The sequence below is a fragment of the Alexandromys fortis genome, unplaced genomic scaffold (genome assembly GCF_014885135.2).
Source record: "Alexandromys fortis isolate MF-2015 unplaced genomic scaffold, M_Fortis_MF-2015_v1.1 scaffold_1, whole genome shotgun sequence".
Taxonomy (NCBI): Eukaryota; Metazoa; Chordata; class Mammalia; order Rodentia; family Cricetidae; genus Alexandromys; species Alexandromys fortis.
Genome location: NW_026067927.1, coordinates 35,994,528 through 36,021,306, shown reverse-complemented (window position 1 = coordinate 36,021,306; position 26,779 = coordinate 35,994,528). Strand labels below are relative to the sequence as shown.

General features: G+C 46.1%; 1 protein-coding gene across 1 annotated transcript; it reads left to right on the top strand.

Moving 5' to 3' along the window:
- The first annotated feature begins 17,969 nt into the window (after positions 1-17,969).
- On the top strand, positions 17,970-23,602 carry Lect2 (leukocyte cell derived chemotaxin 2). Its single transcript, XM_050144136.1, has 4 exons — positions 17,970-18,219; positions 19,888-19,984; positions 21,391-21,536; positions 23,224-23,602. Exons 1-4 carry the CDS (start codon positions 18,174-18,176, stop codon positions 23,388-23,390), a joined length of 456 nt encoding a protein of 151 aa, XP_050000093.1. The 5' UTR covers positions 17,970-18,173; the 3' UTR covers positions 23,391-23,602.
- The last annotated feature ends 3,177 nt before the right edge of the window (positions 23,603-26,779 follow it).

The following is a 26,779-nucleotide window of genomic DNA, read 5'->3' as shown; positions in this document are numbered from 1 at the left end:
CTGCATCCCAGCCACAGAGACTGCTCTCTGGCAGGGTCCACACAGACACGCTTAGCAGGACCTCGGTGCCGGTGTTTACTCCACTGAGTCTGCTTCATCTGACATCATTGTTTTGATCCTCGTTTGGAGGAATGTTCCAGACGTTCTTTCCTAGGGAGGAAGAGTGCTCCTCTCAAGACAAATGCCGGCCTCCCTGAGATAAAGTGAGCGATGTCTGTTCCATGTGTGCACTGACTCCCTGCTGTCTTGACCACCCCGTCCACCCACTTCAGATGACCAAGCCGAATAAGGTGGAACCACAGGCCAGCATCTCCTCTCTTTGTAACTTGGCAAGTGAAGAAATGGATGGGAGGTCTGGTGGGTAAGTGGATTAGAAGATGACTCGAGCCAAACAATGACTGGGTTTTCTGGCACAAAGAAGAGGTTGTTTCACTCGGCTGTGCAATGAGCCTAGGTGCTCTACTGAGGGAAATCACCCTCTGGGCGGGGCGGCTGCAAGTGCAGGCTAACGGAAGAGGGCTGCATCAACTGTCCTGTGTGCAGAGCAGGGGGAAGCCAGAGGAGGCTGAGCAAGCTTTTTCATCTTGCTCATGGGTGCAAGAAGCCTCCCCCACTGTATGAGACCACCTCAAGTCCTCCCACGTGAGACCACCTCAAGTCCTTCCACGTGAGAATACCTCAAGTCCTTCCACGTGAGACCACCTCAAGTCCTTCCACATGAGACCACCTCAAGTCCTCCCACGTGAGACCACCTCAAGTCCTCCCACGTGAGACCACCTCAAGTCCTTCCACGTGAGACTTTCTCAAGTCCTTCCACGTGAGAAACCCTCAAGTAGCCTTTTTACAGTTTGACAGAATGAATGGTAGACAACAAAAAAATGACAACAGTATCCTTAACCCAAAAAAATCGCTTTTCTAATTGTAGCAATTACAAAGATCAACCAAAAAGAGAGCAGACCTTTAGGCCTTTAGACAGACTTGTGGGGAGTGCTGCTGCGCCCCTGGCTCTCCGTGATCTCAAATATCGACTGAGTGCTTGTTCCACACTCTTTTACTTGCCAGACGTGGTGCTCTGGGATGGGCTGGTTGGTGTTTTCACTAACACAGAAGGACGTTTGAATCCCCATAGAATGGGGAGCATACAGCAATGTATCAGCCACGGCATTGCTAAAATTCTTCCCCCGGGGAGATATAGACAATGTCTATCTTCCTCCTGTATTCCAAGGACAAACCATGTAGAGAAAACGCGTCACCATCCAAGTTCTTTAGATCGTCTGTAAGTGTGTGAAGATAAACTGCATGAATGAATCAGCAAGAATCCAAGCTGCTGAGGTCTGAATGTGTGCCCCTCTCCTCACAGCGTGACAGCATCCAGCAGTAGGGCCGCTGGTAGGCGGTTAGGTCGTGAGTGTGGACCTCTTGTGGATGAGAGAGGAGCCCACGTGAGGTCCCGGTGGAAAGGCTCCGCTCTGAACCAGGAGCCAGTTGCCTAGGAGGCGCCACATCTGCCAACCCCTTGATCTCAGAAATCCCAGCTTCCAGAGCTGCAAGGAATAAACCGCTGCTGTTTATACGCCACAGGCTTTATAGCGTTTTGTTGGAGCATTCCGAATGGACACTCACAGCCCTTCCATTTCCACCAGAAAACTGCATCACGCAATTGCTTTTGATCTTTGCTCCTGGGCCAAGTGTAGTCAAGAGACATAAACTTCAGGTAATTCCTCCTGAGCCTCAGTGTACTGAGGATGTGTGCTCCCGGAACACTGGGGTTTTTAATGGATGGTGTGGGGGCCACATCACCAGTGGGAAGTGACCAAGGACTTAGTTTTTTATAAGCACTGATCACATTACCTGTGTATTTTTGGATTACACATAAGGCTTTATTTCTCTTAAAAATGTTTCTGCCTTAAAATACTTACATAACTCACAGGAAAAACAGTAATGAGGACGAACTATTTGGTGAGTTAGGCATGCTCCTAGCTTATTACATGGAAAGACATGGAGATTTTTTTCTAAATGAAATTCGATATTATCTTGATACATCCTAAAGACACGAGACAGTTTGGGATGTACGCATGGTCTGGCAAAGCCTACCTCATCATTACTATGATGTTCGGGGCACAACGTATATGAATGCTATTTTCGTCATTCGTCCCCCAGTGGAAAATCCTGGTTTTGAACTTGGACCTGTCAAAGTCCACCTCTGTGTTATGTTTTGATTGTTTCAGCATAAATTCTCTTTGTGTGTTTGCTAAACAGGATGGCATTGCCATGGATACTTTCCATAGCCCCATCACTTGCCTCGCATACCCTGGCACCTTCTTCCAAAGCTACCGCATATGAGACCAATTGAACATATTAGCATGTCATTTGTTTCCAACATGGATGGGAAATCCAGAGAAATATGATCCCAAGGGAGGGGACATATAATGAGAGGGAACGGAGGACTGGGACACACAATTAGGCTCAGAAAATGTTTGAGGAGGGCCTTCTGAGCTCGTGTGAAACTGTCGTACAAAGGGGCACACTTAGTTGTGCTCACAGAATGGCGGGGAGGTAGGAGACAGGCACACAATGAAAGAAGACAGCTTTCCCTGACCCTTGGTCATGGGCACTGAGAGTCAACACCCCCTGTGACCTTAAAGATGACCACTGCTCAGCCTTCATGTTCCTTTCACACCCGTGCTGGATAGGGTGAGACCTGTCCCCGCTCCCGCCCCTCCCACTGAGTCGCTGTGGCCCACTGGGCCACTGATACCTCTGCTTGTGTGTTTGGCTGACTGTAGAGGATGGTGGGTGTGTCTTTTCCTAAGCGGACACTTCTTGCTGGGCTGTGGCAGACAAGGTGATGGAGAGTGTGACTCAACAAAGACAAAGCGGCTGCAACTGCCCAACCCGCTCTCCAGTGACACCGTGAAGCCAGAGTCGGTGACACCAGGTCCTCCTCGCTGCCTTGTCCGGTCTCTGACTTTCTCTAGTCTGCTAGTCTCACTGCACAGAAGACATCCTTTCTAAACCGCAGCTGCAGACACAGTTTTGTTCTGCACAAACACTGTCAGTGCACAACCCTGCCCCACCCCAGGACAGAATCCCAAACCCCTCATGTGGCCCTGGAAGCCCTTTGTGGTCCTCTTCTGCCAGGTCAACCCGCCCCTTTGCATCATGATGTATGAACACTGTCAGGGCCTGCCTGCCTGATGACCCCGAATCTGGGCCGGGGTCCTTGCCATTCTGCTGTGGCAGATCCAAGTTCCTTCTCCTCATTAGGAAGGAGGCATGAGTGAATTGTCTCAACTGAGGCAACAGCCCGTACTGGGAACACAGTTTACACAGGACGGAAAGGGACTCGGACTCTCTGTCTTACCCTTGCTGCTGGTACAAGTCCTACATACAATGAGCGCTTAATAAATACCTTCATGATCGCAATGGTGTCCCTGATCTGATGAGTCATGCCCCTGCTGCAGCCGTTCCCATGGGCAGCCAGCCTGTCCCTAACCGTTTTACACTCCACCTCTAAGGGACTGTTCAAAACAACCACACACTTTGCTTTAAAGATGATAAATCATGCTCTGACCAAGGACTAGAAAGAGCTACAGTGGTTTCATGTCCATATCTCCCTTTGCCATCTTGAGTTAACAATGATTTTTGGATGATTCCCAACTGCTCTATTGGCAGGCTAAGACTACTGGGCCATGCCAGATTTCAGAGTCCAGGTCAGAAACAAAAAGTCTTAATTACAGGCTTCCTCCTACTGCAGACACCCAGAGCCAACTATCCGACATTCCTGGACAGCCAGACAAGGGCAAAGCAAATGCCAACCAATGGTTCTGAGGTCTTTCTCAGACACCCACGTCACTTCTGTCCCGTCCCCTAAAGCCGTGGCAGGCATGATCAGTGACATGAAGGCTAACACCACATAGGGCCACAGAGAGCATTGCTGAAACCTGAGCAACGAGACGCACATCTACACTCCCAGCTCTGCCTGGGGCCGGGCCAGGACACTTGTTAGTTTAACACTAGCCTGGATCTTACAACAGATTTGATGCTGACCTGGAACTACACAGTGAGACCTTGTCTCAAAGAACCCACATAATCAAAATCCGAAGGACTATTGGCTGCTGCTGTGACCAGCAGACAGAACCTCATGGAGGAAGACTCATTTTGTGCCTGTTTTTGGAAGTGCTAATCCATGGGAATGAGAAGGCACCCACGGCGGCGCCGTCCTTGACAGCAGGAGAGGGTGGTGTCTTACCAGGGTGCAAAGAGGAACCCGGGCTTGAATTATCCCCTTTACATAGCTGCACACAGAGCTCGGCATTCATTCCACAGCCTCCTAGAAAGTGCCAACAGCTGAGGGTAATACTGGCATATGTAAGCAGATCCATCTTCAAGACCTGAGTCAGTCGGGGCTTTCCAAGCTGAAACATTAGCAACAGTGTTGTTGTGAACAGCCCTGATTTATGCTAACGCACAAGGGGGAATCCTAGGCTATCTCACTGCAAAACCTGCCTGGCAGACAACCACACTTCAGACAAGGATTCTTGTTTCAGGACAGGCAATAGCAAGTGTTGCTCATTTCTCTATTCATTCACAGCATCTGAGCCCATCGTGTTCTCTGAAGTAGATTGGTGCTGCCGGGAGCAGATGTGTCATGAAAACCTCTTCTATTAAAACATTTTAAATGCCATACTCTGTAGCTCTCTGAAGTGTTTGAAGACCATCTGTCTAAAATATGTCTCTGCTTGACCTCTAAAACTTACCTGACATGGCCACAAATTTGATTGTGATTGATGGCTAACTACTAACCTATATTTCTTATCTTAGACGGTTTGTAATAATAGTCTCTTAAGGACTAGAACTTCACATTTTAACATGAGCTGCATAGGTACAATATCTTAAACAAGAGTAGAAACATATATACAACATGTTAAAACAAAATAACCATAAATTTGCATCAGTACACAAGAATATCCTAAAGGCATTTGTTAATCTTCTAAGTTAGTTTAGATTGAATGGCCACACTGTTGATGAAGTATCACCTCTTCTAATCAAGAGCTCTCTCCTGTTCCAATCTAATCTTTATCAATTTTGATGGTATTTATAGTTTTTCTTCTGTGGAAATAAAAGCAAAACTCCTTCCCTGACATAACACATGTCCTGGTTTCCATTCTGAGGCCAGTACATATTTAGAACATACCGTCTGGATTAATTCAGCAGGGTTTTTTTTCTCTCTCTCTCTGTTGTCTCTCTGCAGCTGTTGTTCCTTTCTCATTATCATTAAAATATTAAAGTTAATAAAGCATTGTATAATCTGTCTCTAGGGGTCTTTATTACCCCTGTCTGTTTTTTTAGGCATATTGTTTAAAGTGTAATTAGATCTTTCTGTAACTGCTTGTCCTGTAGGATTGTGTGGTATACACACAATATGCTTTATTTTGTAATATGCAAAACACTGTTTCACTTTACTAGAGACATATGCTGGAGCATTGCGAGTGTTAATTTGAACAGGTATTCCCATAATAGCCATAATTTCTAATAAATGTGTAATTACAAGAATCAGCCTTTTCAGAACTCAAAGCAGCTGTCCATTGAAGTCCTCAGTGTCAATGGTGTGGTGAACATACTTCAATTTTCCAAACTCTGCAAAATGAAACACATCTATTTACCAAATTTCATTTCTTTGAGTACCTTTAGGGTTACCTCCTGCAGATAATGGAGTGGGAATTTCTATACTGTATGAAGATGTAATGCTGTGATTGGTGTAATAAAAAGCTGAACAGCCAATAGCAAGGCAGGAAGCAAAAGTGGGATTTCCGGGAAGAGAGAGAGGAAGTCAGAGGGGTGAATCTAGGCATGAGGGAGTCGCCAGCCAGATGCAGAAGCAGAAAGTGCACAAGGAGAGGTAACATCCACGAGCCAAGTGGCAGAATGTAGATTAACAGGAATGGATTAATTTAAGTTATGAGAGCTGGTTAGGAACAAGCCTAAGCTATAGGCCAAGCTTTCATAATTAATAATTCTCCAGTCATTACTTGGAAACTGGCTGGCAGGACAGAGAAACACTTGTTACACTCTGACTCAGACACTCTTGGGGGTGGAACCTCGACATCCCCAACACACCTGAAAACCCTGCTGAGGATCCTGGTATCCATAACAGATGGGATCATACTGTTGAACCTAAATTCCTGCCTTGAAAGTTCCATCTTTTCCAATTACACTCAAACTAGGTTTCTTAGATAGGGAGGAAGTAGGGCGTCCTCCATCATCCAGACGACATGACTGGTACTGGCCTGAGAAAGGGGGGCTTCCATACTATGGTAGAGATGCAGTGTAGTAGAGGAACCACTCTGGACCACGGAAGGACAGTGCCTGTCCGTGCTTCTATGAGAACGATCCCGATATGTAGCTTGGGCTGGTCTGAACAGATGTTCTACAGCTCTAGCAACCAAGCAGATCTCTTTCTGGAGTCCAGGAAGAAAGAGCCACCTCTGCTCTATGTGGAGACTGCAGGGTTGCTCACCAGCAGAGGCGGATAGAGAAGCAGTCAGGCCATGGCAGGGCTGTCACTCTGGGTGGAGTCATCTTGGTCTCTGAAGTCCCTTCCAGCCCTCCCTTGTTTGCAGAGGGGCTGAGGAATCTGGGCAAAGCAAACACAATTCCTTTCCGGAATTAAAACCTCATACTCATGTTCTGCCTCTACAGAAAGTTTATAAACAAGAGGTTCACCATAAGATAAAAATGGCCAGAGTTGTTCTGTGACGGAACCTCATGGGAGAAATGTCGAGGAAGCTCTAGGGAGGAGTAATGGATCCACGTGGGTCCAAGGCACGAGATTTACTACATGGTCTTCACGGTTCATAGTTATTGCTTGTTTACCACCAGTGCCATCCATTGTAAAGGCTGCGGGGTTTCCCACGCACGTTTGTGACACCCTTGTGTCTATAGCTATGCGGATTTCTCTCTGCGTCTTGGACTACATGTCTGTGTTCGTGCCAATAGCCAGCTGGAAGCTTTAGAAATTAAAAATTAGAGAAAAGTGAATCATTTTTATGCTAGACAAAATGAATGAAAAGTGACTGGGCTTCTCATGAAGACACAAAGCACAAGACGAAGGCTAGTGGTGAAGTCGATGGGGCACGCTGAGGCACTCTCATGCAAGGAGCAGTAGGCGAGAACGTCCCGTGACCAGCAAGCAGGAGGATCCAGGCAGATGGACCAGCAAGGAGGGGAGATGGAAAACTGAGGCTTGACAGCCTTTAACCATCAAACTTGCCAAAGCAGAATTGGACTGTAGCAGAGGTGAATCCAGCTGCTGTGAGAACAGACATTTTGTTCACCTTTGCTGTCTTTCTCAGTTTTCTTTCTTCTTGACTGTTCTATTTATTTGTTTTTGAGAGAGGGCCCTGTCCTTTATAAACCCAGGCCTGGAGCTCACTATGTAGGCCAGTCTGACCTTGCATCAAAGCAGGTTTTCTGCACAGAAAGGAACACAGACCTACAACGGCTGTGTTGCAGTAACCGGCAGAATAAATGCACAAGGAGGCAGCCTAGACGGAGGAAACCTCAGCGCAGTAAGCGGACAATGGACACACGTGCCGTGTTGCTTTACCAAACTGCACAGAATATGTATTTCCATGCACATGGCAATTTTACACAGCTTGACCAAGCAGTAGCTACAGAGAGCTTTCTCTCCTGATGAATCTGCAAGCTACCAATTTCTATCTCACTCAGAATTGTTTTTATACTGTTTCCTACAATAGTTTGGGATTCTGTATTCTGTCTAAGACTATTATGGTTCTCTATTGCAGGGGTCAGGGATAGCCCTCAGTGATGTTAGAGACACAGACTTTTACACACACACACACACACACACACACACACACACACCCCACAAGATATTCGTTCTTCAAAACCCCAGTCCAAAATGGCTGCTAGAATTCAAGCAGTGGAAGCTACAGGATGGGAAAAAAAAAAGACTAGAGATTCAACAATGCCATTTAAAAACACTTTATAAGGGACTGGCAAGATGGCCCAGTGGTTGGGAGCACTTACTGTTCTTCCTTCTGAGTGGGGTTTGAATCCCAGCACCCAAATGAGTCCACTTACAACTGCCTGTAACTTATCAGATACTTTCCTCTGGTCCCCATGGGTGCTTGCAAACACACACACACACACACACACACACACACACACACACATCCACATGCACGCACACACACGCTCACATGCACGCACACATACATACACACCTTAAAAAGTAAAAGAAAGACTTTCTAAAACTTGTGAATGCTATTTCTGTTTCTATCACAGCTGATTCATGGAAGGCTGGGATTAAGTACCCACCACTACACACCACTACACCACATGGTGCTAGCCCAGGAAAGGATCATAATTCAGAACTGACACGTGACTTCCCATGGACGCATATTGCTTTAGTATCATCGTGAAGTTGAAAACCCCCAACTCAAACACTGTAAGTCAGAGACCGTGTTCCTTTGGGATGAGGTGGAATCAGAACAGCCAGGCACGAAGAGCGGCCAATTGAGCGAGCGTCGCGTGTCTTTGCTGCCTCTCACGTTAACATGAGTGAGTGGTGTGGGAGCTGAAGCCGCTGTTTCACGTGGGATGTCCAGGACTAAGTCAGAGGCACTGTCGGGAGGCCAGATGTTATTCCCATTGCTGCATTTTAGTCTTTTCCTGGAAATGATCTCATCACAATGGCAACGCTGTTGTCCAGCTGGGCATGCTATTTATACCCTCAGCGCCTTCGCTCGGGTTTGAAACGCACCAGACTGAACCGCAGCTTTGAATGTTGAGCTCATCCCGGAGAATCCTTTGGCTGGGGCTGCCAGGGTTGATTTGGACGACTTGTGTCGTATGTACACATGGTATCCTGACCTAGAGTTAAGGTGTAGTTCTGAGTGACACCTTCGTGTGAACCAACACGGGAAGTCAAATTAACTGCACCTAATTATCTCCGACTGATTAACACCTGACAAGGGTGTTTGGTCAGTCACGAACAACATCAAGAAAAAAGGCTCCCAGAAGAAATATGAGAATAAGGCCTTTTATCTGCAGTCAATGTTTGGTTTTCTTTTTATCTTTAAAGTTAAAGGTAAAGAGCAATATCATGGAAAAATTAACTTTTTTGAGACTATTAATAGGTCTTTTCATAGTTATCTAATTTTGATTTTATACATTCCTCTCACAAAAATTAAGAAAGCAAAATGAGAGTTACTGATACACATATCTATGTACACTTTTAATATTTTGTTGAAATGATGTGAAATTGAGCATTTAGAGAGAGTTCTCTATTGAATATCAGTTTGAAGGAAATGGATGTATTCACTGACAAAAACCCACAGAGACCATTTCCAGTCACCATCTGTAGGCCAGGCCCCCTGCTATCTGGTTCCTATGCTCAATCTCACTTTGTTGGTCAGCTTTCTGTTTCTGTGAGAAAGTGCCGGAGACAATCAGCTTATAAAGGAGAAAGGTTTGTTGGGGCTCACCGTTTCCTGGTCTGCCGACCTTGTTGCTTTTGAGCCTGGAGTGAAGCGGTGCATCCTGATACGGAACAGAGAGGAAAGCCCTTCATAGATGAGATGTGGAAAAAACGGGAGAACGGGCAAGAGACTGGCGTCCCACACTCTCTCTCAAGGGCTCCCGCAATGCCACACTAGGCTTTCCCTCTTAGCGCAACAGCGAAAGGACACAGAGCCTTCAGCAGGAGCTTCTCACTCAGGATCCTTCCACATCCAGACCACAACACCCACTGAATGAGGAATTTCAGCAAAAGGTGCAGGTGGCCTCCCCCTTGCCCAGCGAGGCTCTTGGGAACTCTGGCTGTACCTGAGTCCCAGTGGGCTGGCTCCTTAGCACACAGAGACTGTGGTGACAGCCCAGGGTCCGGCGCATAGTGAGATGCCAGGCCAGGAAAATGGAGGGCATTTTCACAAGAGCAACGAGCAAGCTGTAAGCCGCTCCGTTTCTCCACCAGAGGTGGGGGCATCTAAGGAGCCTTGTTTGGACCCACCTCTGCCTTAGGCGGTCTCTGCTGCCAGCCCCGAGTCAGTCACCATGGGGTTAGGTGGCTCAGCCACTACCTTTCTGCTGTGGAAGGAGAGGATTCGCCAGAAAGATTAAAGATTCCCAAACTTGCTTTCTCTTCTGAATTTAAACATTTTAAGTCATGTGTGTCTCCCCACTCCATCCTCCGTCTGTGAAAACGGCTCGCGGCTGCCACTTGCCTTCCACGTGTAGAAATAAGTTAATTTTCTTACTAAAAGGAAACAAGAGCACCGTCTGTGACCAGCTTTTTCCACAAAAGGTAAACCTTTACAACAGCGTCACGCCGTGGTGTCAAACTCCAAGCTTCCGTTGTAGGTATGACTCAGAACCAGAGGGTCAGGCCAGCACGGACCTCAGGACGTGGATCCAGCTATTCCAGATACTTTCACAAACAAGATTCAAATGTGGGCTTTCAGGACAGTAAACAGTTCAGGAGCACTGAGAAATTTCTCAGTCTGCCCAATGGCGCCCACTAGTGGAGATTCGCACTGCGGCTGTTGGCAGGAGCAGGCATTCCAACGGAAGTACTGTGCATCAGTAGATGGGGAAACTGAGGGAGAAGCAACATGGGCTGCTTCTTGGCGCCCAGTCTGGTCCATGAGAGACGCTGGCTTCTATATAAAACTCTAGTTGCTCATCATAACCTTTCTCTCATTTATTTGTGTAGCGACAAGTAAGTGCAACCTAAGCAATCTAAGGGAATACACAATGTCTGGGCAAAGTGTGAGCCCCTTTCAGCTGCGCATAATTTAACGGCCATTCAAACAAATGCTTGGATCTCCTCTTCTACGAATATTTTGCTCAATCTATAGAAACAAACAATATTGTAGGTGAGAATTATTTGACAAATATTTTAACTGTTCTGTTAAGAGGATACTATATATCAAAATTCAAAATACAAAAAAGTTGACAAAATTTGCCAATAAATTCAACAATGAATGCGCATCAGTAATGGGATTTGCTTACAGAACAAGCCACTAGTTAAATGTGAGGACTGGGAGATGGACCAGCAGGAAAAATGCCTGCATAGCTAGGTCCCCAGCAACCATCGCAAACCAGGCATAGCAGTGTGTGCCTGTGACCCCAGAGGGTGGGGACATGGTGTGTGTGGATTCCAGGGCCTTATTGGCCAATTGGGGTAGCCCAAAGGATGAACTCCAGATCCTGTGAGAGACCCTGCGTCAAAAATCCATGTGGGGAGCAACAGAGGAAGACACGTGACATCGACCTCTAGATTCTGCATGTGCACACTTGCATAGATGGGCATGCCAGCATTCACACATGTACATACACACAGGAAAAAGAATAAACTTGTGCTGAAATATTTGATCACGTTGGGGACAGAGGTGCAGGGGCTGACCAGGTCTCGTCCTTCAAGCTGTTCACTTTCACAAAGAAATAGGGCTATCATCCTGAAGGAACTTTAAATGCCTCACAGAGAAGTCCTGAGGTTGTTTAGAGACAAGCCTGAAATCGGCTAGGAGAATGACATGGAGCAAACAGGACTTGGGGTGAACGGTAACAGGATAGAAAGGCCTCTGAGTAGAAGGGAAGAGCACAGGGCGGTCAGAACGCACAAGGGATGTGCAGCAAAGACACGTTACATGGGAAGGCTGCAGGTCTGCAGGGTGGTCCTGAGCCCACGGCTTGTGAAGACGAGCTTTCTGAGGTCATCTGTGTTCTCATTGGGTTTTCTCCACGTCTCCACGTCCAGCCTTAGCATTTGCTAAGATGACCACCTGAGTCTTGGCTCCTTGGCTTCCTTGCTTGTTACTTCTGGGCAGGCAGACATTGGTGGGGAGGGGCACAGGCCTTCTTAGGGCCCCACTGTGAGACAATCCTATTATCAGATGAATTTGAGTCCTCGCCCTGTTTAATCTCAAGCTCCTGGTCATTTCCTCACCTGCTTTTACTTTTCTCAAAAGATTAGGGCTGCTCTAGCCTGCCACTCCCCCCCTCCACATTCCCACATACTCCCACCCCCACCCCACACACCTTTCTTAGACCAGGCTTCCCCTCTAGGTATCCTGACTCTGCTGGCAGGCTCTCCTGGAAGAGGTCACTCCTTGCGTCTGGCTATACCGAGTTTGGGCTCAGTAGGAAACACACTTGGTGATGTCTTCACCACCTACAGTCCTCAGAGAAACTGTGCTGGGCCAGGCGCAGGTGAGTGCTTTCAGGGGTCAAGGTCAAATAGCTGTGGCTTGTTTGAATTCAGCTGTGGAAGAGCTAACCGCAGCAAAAGGTAAAACAAAAGGTGCTTTGTTCCCTTTGAAGAGCCACTGAGGACTTCTTTCCTGGAGCTGTCAGCAGAGAAATTACTGCAATTCCTCTGCCTCAGCAAGGCAAGGTCGGCCTTAAAAAAAGCAAAACATAATTGAGGAGGAATAAAAGGAGCAACCTGGAGCTTTTGACAGGGAGAAAAAATGTTTCAAAAGAATTGTTATTTGTCTACAAAGGAATAAAAACAAATTGCTTAATAGGCAACTTTTATTTCAAAAGCCACAGAAGAAACATCTCTCCTCCAACCCACACTGTGCTTCTCCTTGCTCCCCATGATAGGTGGCAAGAGCCTCTTCTAGTGTTGGGGTCGAGGGGCCTAGAGCCATGTTCTGTTGAGGGGTATCACACTCTGTGAAAGGCTCCTTCTGATTGGTTTAATAAAGAGTTGAATGACCAATAGCTAGGCAGGAGGTGTTAGACAGGACTTCCTGGCAGAGAGAGGAATTCAGTTAGAATCTATGTGTGCAGGAGACATCAGCAAGACATGGAACAAGTCAGATATACAGACAGATGTACAGAATAGGAGATAGATACGAAGTCAAGAGGCAGAACATATATAAATAGAAACCAGCTAGTTTAAGTCATAAGAGCTAGTTGGGACAAGCCTAATCTAAGGTCCAAGCTTTCATAATTAATAAGAAGTCTCCGTGTCATTATTTGGGGATTTGCAGTCCAAGAGAAAAGTCTGACTGAGATGACTACACCCTCCTATGTCCTCCCATGTAAGATCATCCTTGCCAGCTTCAGCCGCCTTCCTGTCTGTGCTCTGGAATGCCCTACTCTTCCCTATTGCTTGCTGCTGGTAAATGACAAGGACTGGGGCCCAATACTCTCAAGACACCGCCATCCCAGAAGGTGGGACTCAGGGTTGCTTTCCTGGCTCACACTTTTCCTTGTGTCTTATTTCTTCCCTTTTCTTCATCAGCCATGGTAAACTGGACAGACCACAGGTATCCTTGAGATTACAGCAATCAGTAAATCAACAAAATGAAATTTCTTGGAGTCTCAAGGTTATGCCCACAGGGCAGGCTCCTATTCTAGCTCAGTTAACCTGAGGCAAAGGTACCAGGTGTCGTAGTGGTTACTTCACGCGGGTTTCTCATGGTTTCCAGGCCAAATACCAGTGGAGGAACATGGCTGTGAGGTTACTTTTTGTTGAAGAGATTACCATTTACCATATATTTCTAAAAGTTATTACATCTACTATTTGTATGTGAGTGTACACATGAGCCGACAGACAGATGCCACAGTGAGCGTGAGGTCAAAGGACAACCCACTAGAGTCCTGGAGTCCGTCCTCTCCTTTCACCATGGGAGTCTTAGGGACTGAACTCACGATGTCAGGTTTGGCATACTACTGAGCCATCTCTCCTGCCCCAGAGTAACATTTAAATCACTAGAATTCTCTTTAAAAACAGGGTATGGCTCACCCAATCAACTGAAGGCTTTAATTCTGTCTCCTGAATGTGTTTGGACTTCACACTGCAGGGTCAGCTTTTCCAGCTCCCCAGCCTGTCTACACTGCTTGCCTCCTCAATCGCCTGGACAAATTCTTTAAAATCTGTTTACACCCCCCCCTTTCCATCTCCACCCCGTTTTCTATCTTTTAGAGATCCCTCTAGGCCAGAAAGACAGCATTCTCCCTGGAAGCTCGTACCTCCCCACAGCAGCCGGGCTGAGACTGGCTTTAAGTCAGGCAACCCACGTATAGTCACACCACCCTTTAGGGGACCGGGTCTGATCAAGTTTCTTAACTTGATAGTCATGATCTAGCAACAACGGGATTTTCTCAACTTTCTGTCTTCTCATAAAACATGCTCACAGTGAACCTAGAAGACAACACACGCCATGGGACATGCCCAGTCATGGCATGAATGTTTGTGAATGTCCAGTGATGAACTGTTTACTCTCTGTCTGTCTCCATCAGAAATGTTCCCCAGGGGAAGGCCGCAACCCCCTGGAAGAAGATGAACTTCAGAAATGTCAGCTTTGCAAACAGGCCAGCAAGGAAGTGAGCTGGATCCCCAGCCCTGGAATAAGTCGCAGGCTGAGCTTGCTACAGGTTGTTCCGGCTTCTCCCACCCATCCCGCCCCTGGGATCTCACTCATCCTCATTCTCTCCTCTGAGCTGCACTCTCTCAGTTACCTGCCCATCTTTGCCAGGTCTGCTTGCCTCTCTGCTCCCTCTCACTGTGGAGCGGTGCTGTGCCCACACACAGAGCCGGCGCAAGATGGATTGGGTTGCTGAATGCTGAAGTAGTATTGTCATCTCTGAAAGACGCTCTTGCTCAAAGTTTCCTTTTTTAGGAGATGTCAGTAGATAGATGGGTATTTTAATCCCTGAGCAGCCCAGCATCACTTCTTCCCTTGACACGGTGGGGTGACTCTGCTTTAAGATGCTCAGCCTCTCTGAGTCAATCAGCAATGGTGCCAAGAATGTGTTGTAACCGTTGGCAACGGCGACAGGTCTGTGTGTGGTGCAATCTCTGGGTTCAAAGTGTGGTGGCTTGGGGTAATCTAAGTCTGGGCTTCCCTAGGTGGCAAGCAGCTATTTGCTTTCTGTGATCAAAGCACCCACAGCAAGGAAGCTGAGTGGAAGAGTGTCTGCGGGGACCGTGAATGTGGACAGAGAGAACTGTCTGCTGCCTGGAATTCAGGACATTCTGGAATCATGGGCTCAAAATGGTCTGATTCTACAAATTAACACACAGGCAAGGTTTTGAAAAAAGAGGATCCTCAGTTGGAAAGGTTGGATTTAAATGAGCAGCTGTGGAGTCTTCCTAGATTGCCCTTGAGCTCAGTGGGATGGAGTAGCTGGGCTTGGTTTTGTACCAGTTGTTACCGGAGTCTTTTGGCCATTACAAATTACCCCTCTTCAATAACTATTAGTTTGTGACGTCATGTTTAATATACATACCCACTCTTCAAACCCATGGCATTTGAAGCCAATCAGAGGCATACTATGTTTTGAGAGTCATATCTATTTCCTTGTATTTTGAAAAGAGAAAGACTGTAAAATCCACAAAGGATTCTTTTTTACATAAGCAATAACTCCCACCAGGACCCGGGTGTTAAGACGGGCAGTGGTTCTATCCTCGCCCCATCTCTCTTTTGTTTAATCTCTGATCCACCCACTGCCTTTGCTGCTCAGGGCCGTGACGTTCTTCACGGGGACAGCTTCCAGGAAGTTGACATTTGGCTGACTGCATCACTGTTCTATCCTTTTAGTCTGATCCAGGCTACAGCTTCCCTGCACTGGGCAGTGGGGTTAAAGTTCTTCATTGGCTCTGCGTTTGCAGGTAACGACCAGGAGGCACCAATGCTTCCTTCCCTCTGCCCTTCTGCAGTGGTGACGCTGTGAAGACATTGGAGCCTGCCCTGTCCTAGTCACTTTCCCCAACCGTTTCACATCTCCCATGCCTGCCTGGACCAAAGTTTATCAAGGGTTTCAAGACGGAGTCCTACCATCTCTTCTTCAGTTTGGAGAGGTGGTCCAGTCTCAGAGAGAAAGATGGGTTGGAAAAAGGTTAATAAGGAACGCAGGAAAATCAAAGAAAGAGCCACAGGTAGAAAGGCAATAAAATTGCTGGGACAAAGGTCTTGGGCATTTGAAAATATGAGAGGTGTTACTAAATTGTCCTCTGAAAAGGTTAAACTGTCATCATCTGCAGTGAGTGTTCAGGTGTCCGATAGCCTAGCTCTGACAGGTGACATTTTTCTCCTGTTTTGTCACCTTGTGTGAGGGCAACGCAGCTCATGCCCACCACTGATTGGTGACTCATAGTTATTCTGCTGTGAAAGTTGGTTGATGCCTTCTGTTCCTTTCCCTATTCTGTGTATAAGGCGGTCCTTGTAAGAACTGTCAGCTCATGGAGGTGACAGCAATCAGGATGCACTGAGTACAGGCTTGGAATTGTCAAAGAGCAAATTTAATAAAGTTTTAAAAAGTAAACATCTTATTTTATATAGAAAAAGACCTCTTAGGCTATTGGTAGATGGATAACCTTGAACTTTTGATCCTCCTGGTTCTGTCTCTGAGTACTGAAATCAAAGGCTTATACCCCACATCTACTCTATGAGAATGGTGAGCCATTGGCAAGCACTCTGCCTACTGAGGTTTTATACTGCTGCAACAACTCATCAGGGAGTGGTTCCTTCAGTCTGTGTTTTGGACATTGAGAGGTCTAATCTATTCCAAAACAGATAAAAATCCTATGTGGCCGGGCGGTGATGTGGTCGCACACACCTTTAATTCTAGCACTCGGGAGGCAGAGGCAGGAAGATGTCTGTGAATTTGAGGCCAGCCTGGTTTACAGAGCAAGTTCCAGGACAGTTATGACCATTGCACAGAGAAACCCTGTCTTGAGAAAACAAAACAAAGGAAAACAAAAAACAAAAACCCTGTGAATTTCATGATTTATACTCTCCCCTTTGACCTCTTTGCAGGGTAAGGGAGAGTACACTTTGATGTTCAGATCAAGCCTTTCTCTCCTTCCAGATGCCCCCATTCCGCTATGCCTTTCCCCTGATGGTCAGAGGAGATATGTCTATCGTGTGCTGCATTCTACGTATTTAGGTCTGCTTCTTGAGAAGGAAGTCCTTCTGTATTATGTGTGCTGCTTTTATTGCTTGATGACTAAAGCTCTTTCAGTCAATAGTTTAGCAGAGTAAAGCCAGACAGGAACTCTGAACATATATATTATATTAATATTATTAATTATTAATTAATATAACATGTATATTAATTATATTAATTACAAGACTGTTTGGCTGATGGCTCAGGTGTATTTCTAGCTAGCTCTTACATCTTAAATTAACCCATTTCTATTAGTATATGTTTCCTCAGCGCTGGCATCTGCTCCACTCTGCCTCCTCTCTCTCTCTCTCTCTCTCTCTCTCTCTCTCTCTCTCTCTCTCTCCATATGTGTGTGTGTGTGTGTGTGTGTGTGTGTGTAGATAGATAGATAGGGATAGAGAGAGTCTTCATTTAAGCTCTTATCCTCCATCAAATGACTGATATCCTAGTATATCCTAGTTTAAATGTATTTTCCCTAATGACGGATGATTTAGATATTAATTTCCACTATCACAAACATTTAAGTTACAAGGTCAAAAGAAATAAACAGCCAAGCAATGGCGACGCACACCTTTAATCCTAGCATTCAGGAAGCAGAGACAGGCAGATCTCTGTGAGTTCGAGGCCAGCCTGGTCTACAGAATGAGTTCCAGGATAGGCACCAAAACTACAGAGAAACCTTGTCTTGAAAACAAAAAAAAAAAAAAATCAAAAAAACAAAAGAAAAAGAAAAAAGAAACAAACACAATTATGTTAAAAATTAGCTAAAATCTCTTGTATATGAAATGTAACTGAGCGGACAATAGACTAGCGATATGCTGACATTAGGGAGCATCCCCGTCATGACTAGTCAGTTCTCCACTGAAACACGCCATGGAAGGAAAGGTCTCCGGCAGACAGTACGAGCCACACCGCCATCGACACGCACATGCTCCCTCCAGCCCCAGTCAAAGGACACCAGCCTGCACCCACTGTTGTCACTCCTGTTAATATGTAGTCGGGATTCCCGGTAGCACTGGCTGCTTCCCCAGATCAAAGGCTCTCACAGAGGTCTCACGCAATCGGACCGCTCTCCACAGCGTGCTACAGTTTAACTTGCCTCGGCGTGCTTTCCGTGTCTCATTCTGAATCCAGGAGAAACACAGGGTTCTGAACCTAACTTACCAGAGAATATTAACTCAAGCTTGAACAGTGTGTGCACGGAGCAACTCTAATTAGAGGAAGAGACAGGAAGCAAACTCCAGATGTTTCCCACAACAGTCCTCATCACAGCTGCCTTGATTTCCACGGGTAAGTTGAAAGTACAGAGTTAGAATCCTGGTTGATGAAAAGTATATTCCCGATTTGCCCCGATCTTAAAAGTCTATGACAATGAACTTGCAACATAAAATTTGATATTAATAATTAAGGTTGCAGTAGGTGAGAAAATAACACAGTGGGTGGGGCTGTGGGGGTTTCTCCACCACCTCTTCCAGATGTCCTGATTCTCCAGAGAGGGAAATGTCAACATGTGTATGTGTAAGAAGGCTTTCAGACAAGCCTCCAATTATTTGCTTTTTGAGACAGCATTTCTCTGTGTAGCCTTGGCTATTCGGAACTCGCACTGTAGATCAGGCTGGCCTCGAACTCGCAGAGATCCGCCTGCACAGGGGGAGGAGGGGGTTCTCAGTCTCCCTGTGGTGCCTTTCCCCCCTCCTTCCCTCTCTAAGAAGCAGGGTAGCCCAATACTCTGGGTGAGCACACTAGCAGCCTCTCTTCTCTCTCCTGAATGCAAGTCAAGCAGATGTCCATGCTGGACTCTGCCTCCCGAGTGCTGGAATTAAAGGCATTCACTGGCCTGACCTGGAACTTAATCAGTTAACACCTCACCCTCTCCCCCACAAAATCATAGAAGGTAAAAGATCTCAAGTAAGAGCTAGATGAATTGGATGGTGGGAAATTCCTGATGCAAGACTGGATTGGGATGACGGGAAAGTCCTCTTGATGCTCATGGTAGGCAAGTAAACTGAACAGACTAATAATAATCTGTCCACGAGATGCTTCAGCTGTTTCTAGAGCCATGCTGTTAGAACTGGCTCAAGGATTCATTGGAAGCTTGGACCCACAGTAGAAGCCTTTTGAGACTCATAGTTTAAATTGCAGTAGAAAATATACTTGCCGGCCATATTCTGCAGCTCTGGCTGCATATATACTGCCAGTGAAGAATAAAATGTCCTTTAATACAACCAACCACCAAATTTTGCTTCAAAGTGAGAGGCTAAGACTGCTAACTGTACCTCTGTGAATATTAACATCAAGAGTCAGGGAATTCAATTGATATTACTTGTAATATTAAAGGGGTAAGTTGCATTTATAGACTACAGCTGCCTCTCACCGGGCTTACCCCTGGTAACCTTCATGTAATCATCTCCACTCCTTTCCCAGCCTCCTTCTGACCTTACTAACTGTGGTTTAGCACTTAGATTCCGTCTCAAATCCCACTTCCAAGTCTGTAAATCTGAGATTGAGGTCGTGCTGCGTGAAGTTGGCAAGTTAGAATACGCCACGCCTGAGAGTCAAACTTTTGCCTGGATGCCATTTTTAGACCTGATTATAAAGCAACATTTCAAAGTTACGGTACAGTTCCTAAAGTTGTCTCTTTTTTAAAGCTATGCTGTTTACCTTTGTTTAGCCACAGTGGCTCTCGGGTCTGGTCACATGCAAAGGAAAATCTAAAAGCACAGTTTATAGCATGTATTCATGAATGATTTGGAACAGTGAGATGAGGAAATTAGTGATTATATATACACATTTATATGCCACAGAACATAATTATACAGCAAAGGGGCTAAGTTTTATGTCTGAATCAGTTGTCCATAGGAAGAACTTACCTATGAACTCCCCAGAGGAGCGGGGAATAGACACACAAGGGAGACCCAGGCTGGAGATGCCCACAGCTCTCACCTCTCTCCTCTGCAGCCCTGTCAGGACCATGGGTTAACATATGTGCCAGCAAATCTTCCAATGAGATCCGGACATGCGACAGCTATGGCTGTGGACAGTACTCTGCTCAAAGGTACGAGGAGGCACAGACATCCGCTTTTCATGTTGTCTTTGTCCTGTTCCCTAGAGGGCGCACAATGACCTCCCTCTGACAGTCAGGAACCCAGTGCTCTGTGCCCAGTGACTGTATTTGGAGCAGCTCCTAAGACCCTGCTTCTAGGATGGGGTCTGCACTGGAGACAGAGCTGGAACTGAGTGGAAGGGAAGGGGGTCAAGACGCTTTCCTTCTCCACCTCTCCATACATTGTCTCACTTCACCTGGCTTTCCAGCGTGACGAAACCCAAACTATTCCATTGCATTTTATACATAAGGAATTTGAAGTGGTTGATCATCCCACGGAGTTGGAGACGGTGAAGGCTACACTTGAATTCATCCCTTTGGGTTCTTTTGCATCCACTCTACTGTTACTGACCAAGGTTCTGCAATTTTAACACTAGAGGCTGACTCTAGGCAGGCAAGAACTGCTTGATCCCTTCTAGACAAGGGTCGTACTCCCGAGGTTCCAAAAACATTCAGGCTGCCGATAAAGCAGCCGTCTATCAAACTGTAGCACCGACCTCCGCCCGAAACACAGGGGAGCTCTCACACGGTCCTGCCTACAAAGGCATCAAATACTCAAGACGGGACTGAGAGATGGCGAACAGGAAGAGGGACCTCAAAATGAGCGAGCACTCAAAAATTTGTATATCTGATTTACACAGTAACTTCTAGACTCTTCCCATAGAACACGGTCAATGTTGCCTTCTACACAATTCTAAGGGTCCCAGCCTTGTGAATCTGATTGTTCAGTAGAAAGCCTGGGAGGAAAAGGCAGTGAAAGCAGTGGGAAGCCAGAACTGCCAGGTCATAGAGACAAACTCAAGACGCCTTGCTATTTGGAATGAGCTTGTTTGGGCTCCACGCAGTTTGACAAGGCTGGGAGGTAGCCCTCACTGTGTTAAAACAACAGTTACATCAAATGGAGTTTATAACTACTTTTACTATGAGAAAAGAAATAAGACCCAGGGAACACATGATAGTTATGAATAGTTCCCTAAAACAGTAATTCTTTTAAATTGGCTTTGGGTGTGTAGCTCAGTGGTACAGCACTTGCCTCATACCCACGAGGCCCTGGGTTTGATTCCCAGTGCCAAAAAATAAAAGGCCTTAAAGGGGTCAAGATCCAGATGACAATAAAATGTCCTTGTGCACCCTGTCTCAATTTTTTCAAGATATCCTATAATAATACTTAGGGATTACTATGAAGGAAATACGATTTTAAATTATTTAATCTTTCCAATATGGCCATTAGTACTCACGAACAGAGCGGAGAGGTTAAAATCAGGCTAAACAGAGTAAACTATCCCAGGCACTGCAATGTCTTCTGGCCATTTCCCCGAGACAGCCCCTCAGTCTGATGGTTCTTATTTATATTCTAGAACCAACAGGCATCACCCAGGTGTGGATGTCCTGTGCTCGGATGGATCTGTTGTGTATGCACCATTCACTGGAATGATAGTGGGCCAGGAGAAACCCTACAGAAACAAAAACGCCATCAACAATGGCCTTCGCCTGTCTGGAAAAGGTAAGAGTAGAGATCTGGGACACCGTCCAGTGCGATGCTGACGTCCTTACTGCAGGTTCCAGACAAAGAAGTTTCATGTTTCTTTCATGATGGTAAGATTTAGAACATACAGGACTCTCATGAGCTGTCACAAGGTGCATACACTGCGCAGCAAGACAGCATGCATGGCCAACCTCCCAGAGCCCCTTCTGCCGCACATTAGCCTGGCCTGTTTGGAAGGATTGGCAGAATTAAGCAGTCTGCACTGTTTCTTGAAGAAGCTATCATGGCTGTGAAATTTGCATGCTCTTATAATGATAATGTTCATTCTTTTTCTTTAGAAATGAAAGCATACATATTACTAAAAAAGAGAAAACCTTCCCGATAACGGCAGTGGACCAGGGAGCCAAGGCTAAAATCCCCAAAGGCTCATGGTCATTCTTTTATGTTTACACATCCCACTGTTCGTATCTCCTCCCCTTCCAGTGCTTCCTCACCTGGGGCTCTAGCCCATGGTGCCACTCGGGTTAGGATGGGGCTTTCCTCCTTGGTGGAACCTCTGTGGAAATCCTTCGACCGAGGGTCTTCTAATGTCCCTAAATCCAGGCAGACAGCAAAGATTAACCCTCACCCTACCACAGAAACAAACACATGCGCTCATTAAGAGGTACACAATCAGGGTTGGGGAGAGAGCCTGTTCTGTAAAACGCTTGCCTCACAAGCATGATGGCCTGAGAGCCATCTCCAGAACCTACGGCAAAACCCAACATGGTGGTGAAACCCAGCACTGGAGAGGTCGACTCAGAGGCTCCCTGGGACTTGCTGACCAGCCAGCCTAGCGTACTGGGTGAGCTACACTGAGGCACAGAAGTATCTGTTAGTCCAGGAGTATCTTTCTTTCCTCTTCTTCAATAAAGGAAGTTGAAAGCATCCAGAATGGCATCCACAGTGCATCCCTGAACAGCCTGGCACCTTCCTCCTCAGTTCTCCTTCATCTCTAATAAGAATGCCACGTGCACTCTGCCATGGAACAAGACACCTTGCTTCATGGAAAAACTGTTTGCCTTTCCTGCCACAGACTCGGACCACATAACCCTTCCACTCTTTACCCGGAGCATCAGCAGCTACTTCTGTGGCCATGAGCTCCTCAGAGAAAGCACAAAGGTCTCATTCATCACTCACTGCAATGAGTTTTTGACAGCTGCGGCTGGGAAAGAAACACTCAGACTCATAAAGACATGGCGGGCTGCCAGGGAGGTGCCACAAAAACTTCCACGGCTGTTTTTATATGTTAAATGTGTGCGTATACATGTTTTGCAAGTGCACATGCGCATGTCTCTGTATGTCTGTGTGTGTGTGTGTATGTGTGTGTGTGTGGTGTATGAAGGCCAGAGGTCATCCTCAGGTGTCATTCATTCCCCAGGTGCTTTGTATTTTGGAACAAGGTGTCTCATTGGCCTGATGCTTGGCCGGATGGCTAGGCTGGCTGGGACCCCAACATCAGGAACATATCTGTTTCCACCTTCCCAGGGCAGAGATCACAAGAACATGCCCCAACTCTCAGCTTTTCCCTGGGTTATAGGGATAAAGCCCTGGAACCCACCTGCAAGGCAAACTCTTTACCAACTAACTTATTTCCCCAGCCCTGTGTTTTAAATTTCTGATTCAAGGCTACAGAAGTCCAAGTAACATCTCCATTTTCTTTCAGGTTTCTGTGTCAAAATTTTCTACATTAAACCAATTAAGTATAAAGGTTCTGTCAAGAAGGGTGAGAAGCTGGGCACCCTGCTGCCCTTGCAGAAAGTTTACCCCGGCATCCAGTCGCACGTACACATTGAAAACTGTGACTCCAGCGACCCCACGGCATACCTGTGAGTGCAGACACCACCAGATCCTGTCCAGAGTGGAGCACGAACACGTCTGCCCTGAAGAAACGTGCGTTCCAACAGAAACACAATCAGTGCAAACCCCACACTTCTGATTCCAACCCATCGTCACCCTGACCTTCCTGACACCCAGAGGACCAGGGTGCTTTTGTATTTTAGGTTTTTAAGTCCTGATGACTGAAATAAACAAATGAACCCCAATATGTCCAGACTGTATTTCTGAGACCCCTGAACTAGCTGCTTCTCTGCCTGAGAGGGACAAAGAGCTTGAAGGTCTTTCCATGACCCAAGGATGAAGAGGTGCTCTCAGGCAGGCTTGGCACATGCCCTTAATAAACCTTTTATGCTGAGGCGATGGGATCTCAGCCACGCACTTACCTTTTGTCAGGCTAGCTGGAGGGACAGCTGGTCACAGGGTGAAGGTCGCTGGTCTTTCTATCCATACTTTTTTGTGCTCCAGGAAAGGAACAGGCTTCCTGAGAAGTGATGGTGGCCTCCTCGAGAAGACAGCACATCCTAGACCTCAGTGAGGCTGCCTACACACAGGGCGTGCGAGGATGAGAAAGAGAACTACTCTTAACTGAGGTTGTCTGAGGATCGAGGTCAGGCGGCCTCATCCAGCAAGGTCACACATCATAATACATATAATACCCAACATATCATATATCACTCCTTAAAGCTGCTGACAGCAAGTACTAGGGGAAAACAAAACCAAGTAGATGTGCAAAGACAGAAAAATTCTAGCTCTAAACAGGTCAGTAAGGAATGACTAAACTGGAGCAATCGTCTGGAAATTTCACTCACGAAATTTTGCTTCCGTCCTTTTGAAATGTAGGATGGTTCCATCCTTACTTATAGGTTTTTCAAGGGAAAAGACAATGAATTGGCCTTTATTACTGGAGCAATGACTCCGTTTGTATTCCGATGAATAATGATGCCCACAACAACACTACTTGTCATAGTAAAACCAGGGACATAATTACAGAGCCAAATATCATACAGAAGTCATCATTAATAATGTGCAGTTGAATATGACAAGATATACAAATGACAGAAGAAATCAGTAATTCAAGGAAAGTGAAAAATTTACAAAAAGCGGGACACTCTTTTTATAATGTCGAAACAAATAAAAACACAATTTCCAAGAACACATATAGGTGATAAAATTAAGGAAGAAAGGACAGAGGGGAGGAAGAAAATAAATAAAAACCTAATTACCACAGGGTTAGGAAGAGCGAGTCACACACATTCCAGTCACCACAGTGGCACCGTTGTGCAGACTAGGGTGATACATGAGTATTTCCTGTGAACTAATAGTGTGTCATAGAGGCAACTGGACATGCATGTATGTAGGTGGCTGGAGGAGTTAGTGATGTTTCCCAGTCATTTAAGGACCCATGCAGGTTCTCTGTCAGCATCCACCATGTCACAATAGCTACACAAGACCAGCACGTTATAATTTAGGTTTTAGGGCTGGAGAGATGGCTCAGAGGTTAAGAGTACTGGCTGCTCTTCAAGAGGTCAATTCTCAGCAACCACATGAGGGCTCACCACCATCTCTAATGTGATCTGGTGCCCTCTTCTTGTCTGCAGGCAGAACACTATTAAATAAGTAGAAAACAAAATAACCAACAAAACAAAACAAAAAACCCCAGAGATTTAAGTTTTGCCAGAAAGTGGTGGTGCATGACTTTAATCCCAGTGCATGGGAAGCAGAAGCAGAAGGAGCTCTGAGTTTGAGCCAGCTTGGTCTACAGAGCAAGTTCCAGGACAGGCTCCAAAGCTACAAAGAAAAACCCAGTCTCAAGCCACCTGCCCCCAATTTAATACTGATTAAAAAATATATGATATGTATCACCAATTTGATGACCTTCTGTAGTGCTCATTGGTGTCGAATAACTTTGTACTGTTTTGAGGGCTTGCGTTTGCTTTCAATGGACGAGCGTCAGGCTCCTGCTGCAGACATAGAGGAAGTGCTGTAGGCTCGGACAGCAGTTGAAAACGCTCTATCTGACCTATGAAGTTTGTGCTCAGCCTTCCAAACAATCAACATTCTGGACCGGTGCTTAGGAGGTGAGACACAGTTAAATATGACTAGCACCCTCAAAACCAAGCCGATTGTCTGGAGTAGGGAGGGAGAACGTCCAGAGCAGCATGGTGCACTACCTTCCGCCTGCCAGCATTTTATAGAAACGCCAACTCCAGAGGAAGAACGTCTTTCCTAGGAAGAACTAGAATACAGCGCCCTCTAGTGCATTATATCAGAGCTGCTCGTGGGCTCTGATTTAAAGTTCAAATGACAAGAGAAAGAATACCAAGTAACTTTGCTTTTTCTTCATAAAAGTTATTATAATAGACACCTCAAAATGTGGTTCCAGACATTGCCAGGTTTGATAAGTGTAAGTTAATATAAGTAAAAGGATTTTTATTTTGAAAATGCTTTTAGTTGCAAAAAATTAATTTAATGGAACAGCAAGGTCAGCAGTCAATTTAAGAGGTTAGGGCCACAGCAGGGTGAACTCGTATCTTTGAAGGGGGGATTACATTACGGCGATGCAGATGCATCTGATAATGTCTGCCAACCCTCCTGACTCATCCCCGGATACTGTGCACAAAGCAAACGAGGCCTGCAAGGACCACAGCAAGGAAAAGGGGGAAAAAAAGCGACAATTCAGGTTTTTGTTTGTTTGTTTCTTTAGTTTGACATACAGAAAGATCCTTCTTTCCTCTCTCTCCACTTACTTTTGCCCACAAAATTATCTGAAAGTTCCCCAAATCCTCCAACAAACACAAGTATTTTAACACGAACAAGCATGCAAACAGGACTAAGATGCTCTCAACACTAACGTTTATGACCCATCTGTACGAAACGCACTCATCTAGCCAGGTCCTCTGACCATAGGCAAAGCAGAACTCACGGGTTTCCAAAGGACATGGGGAGACATCCATAGGGAGACACTACAGATACAGCATTTTCTTGTATTGTTCTCGGCCGTCTTTAAAATCTTTGCCCTTCCTTTCACTAACCCAGGAGGTGACCGACCAGGGGAATGGACATGAATTAATAAACGTCGGCCACCATGACTCATTACAGCGTTGAGTTCCTGAGGTTCCCATAGGAGCCCTAAAAAGCTCTACTTAGAGCACAGCATCTCATACTTCTCGGAGGGCCCAGTGTCTTCCTCTTCCAGCGCAACTGGCTGTAGGGAAAGCCATTCCTTGGTGTCTCTTCTCTAGTCCCAATGTTCTGCTCCCTTAGCCCCTAGGGCAAGCATCACTGGCAATTGGTCACCTCACTATGCAGGTGTGCACACCACTGGGGCCAGGTCACCTCGCTATGCAGGTGTGCACACCACTGGCACCTGCTATACAGGTGTG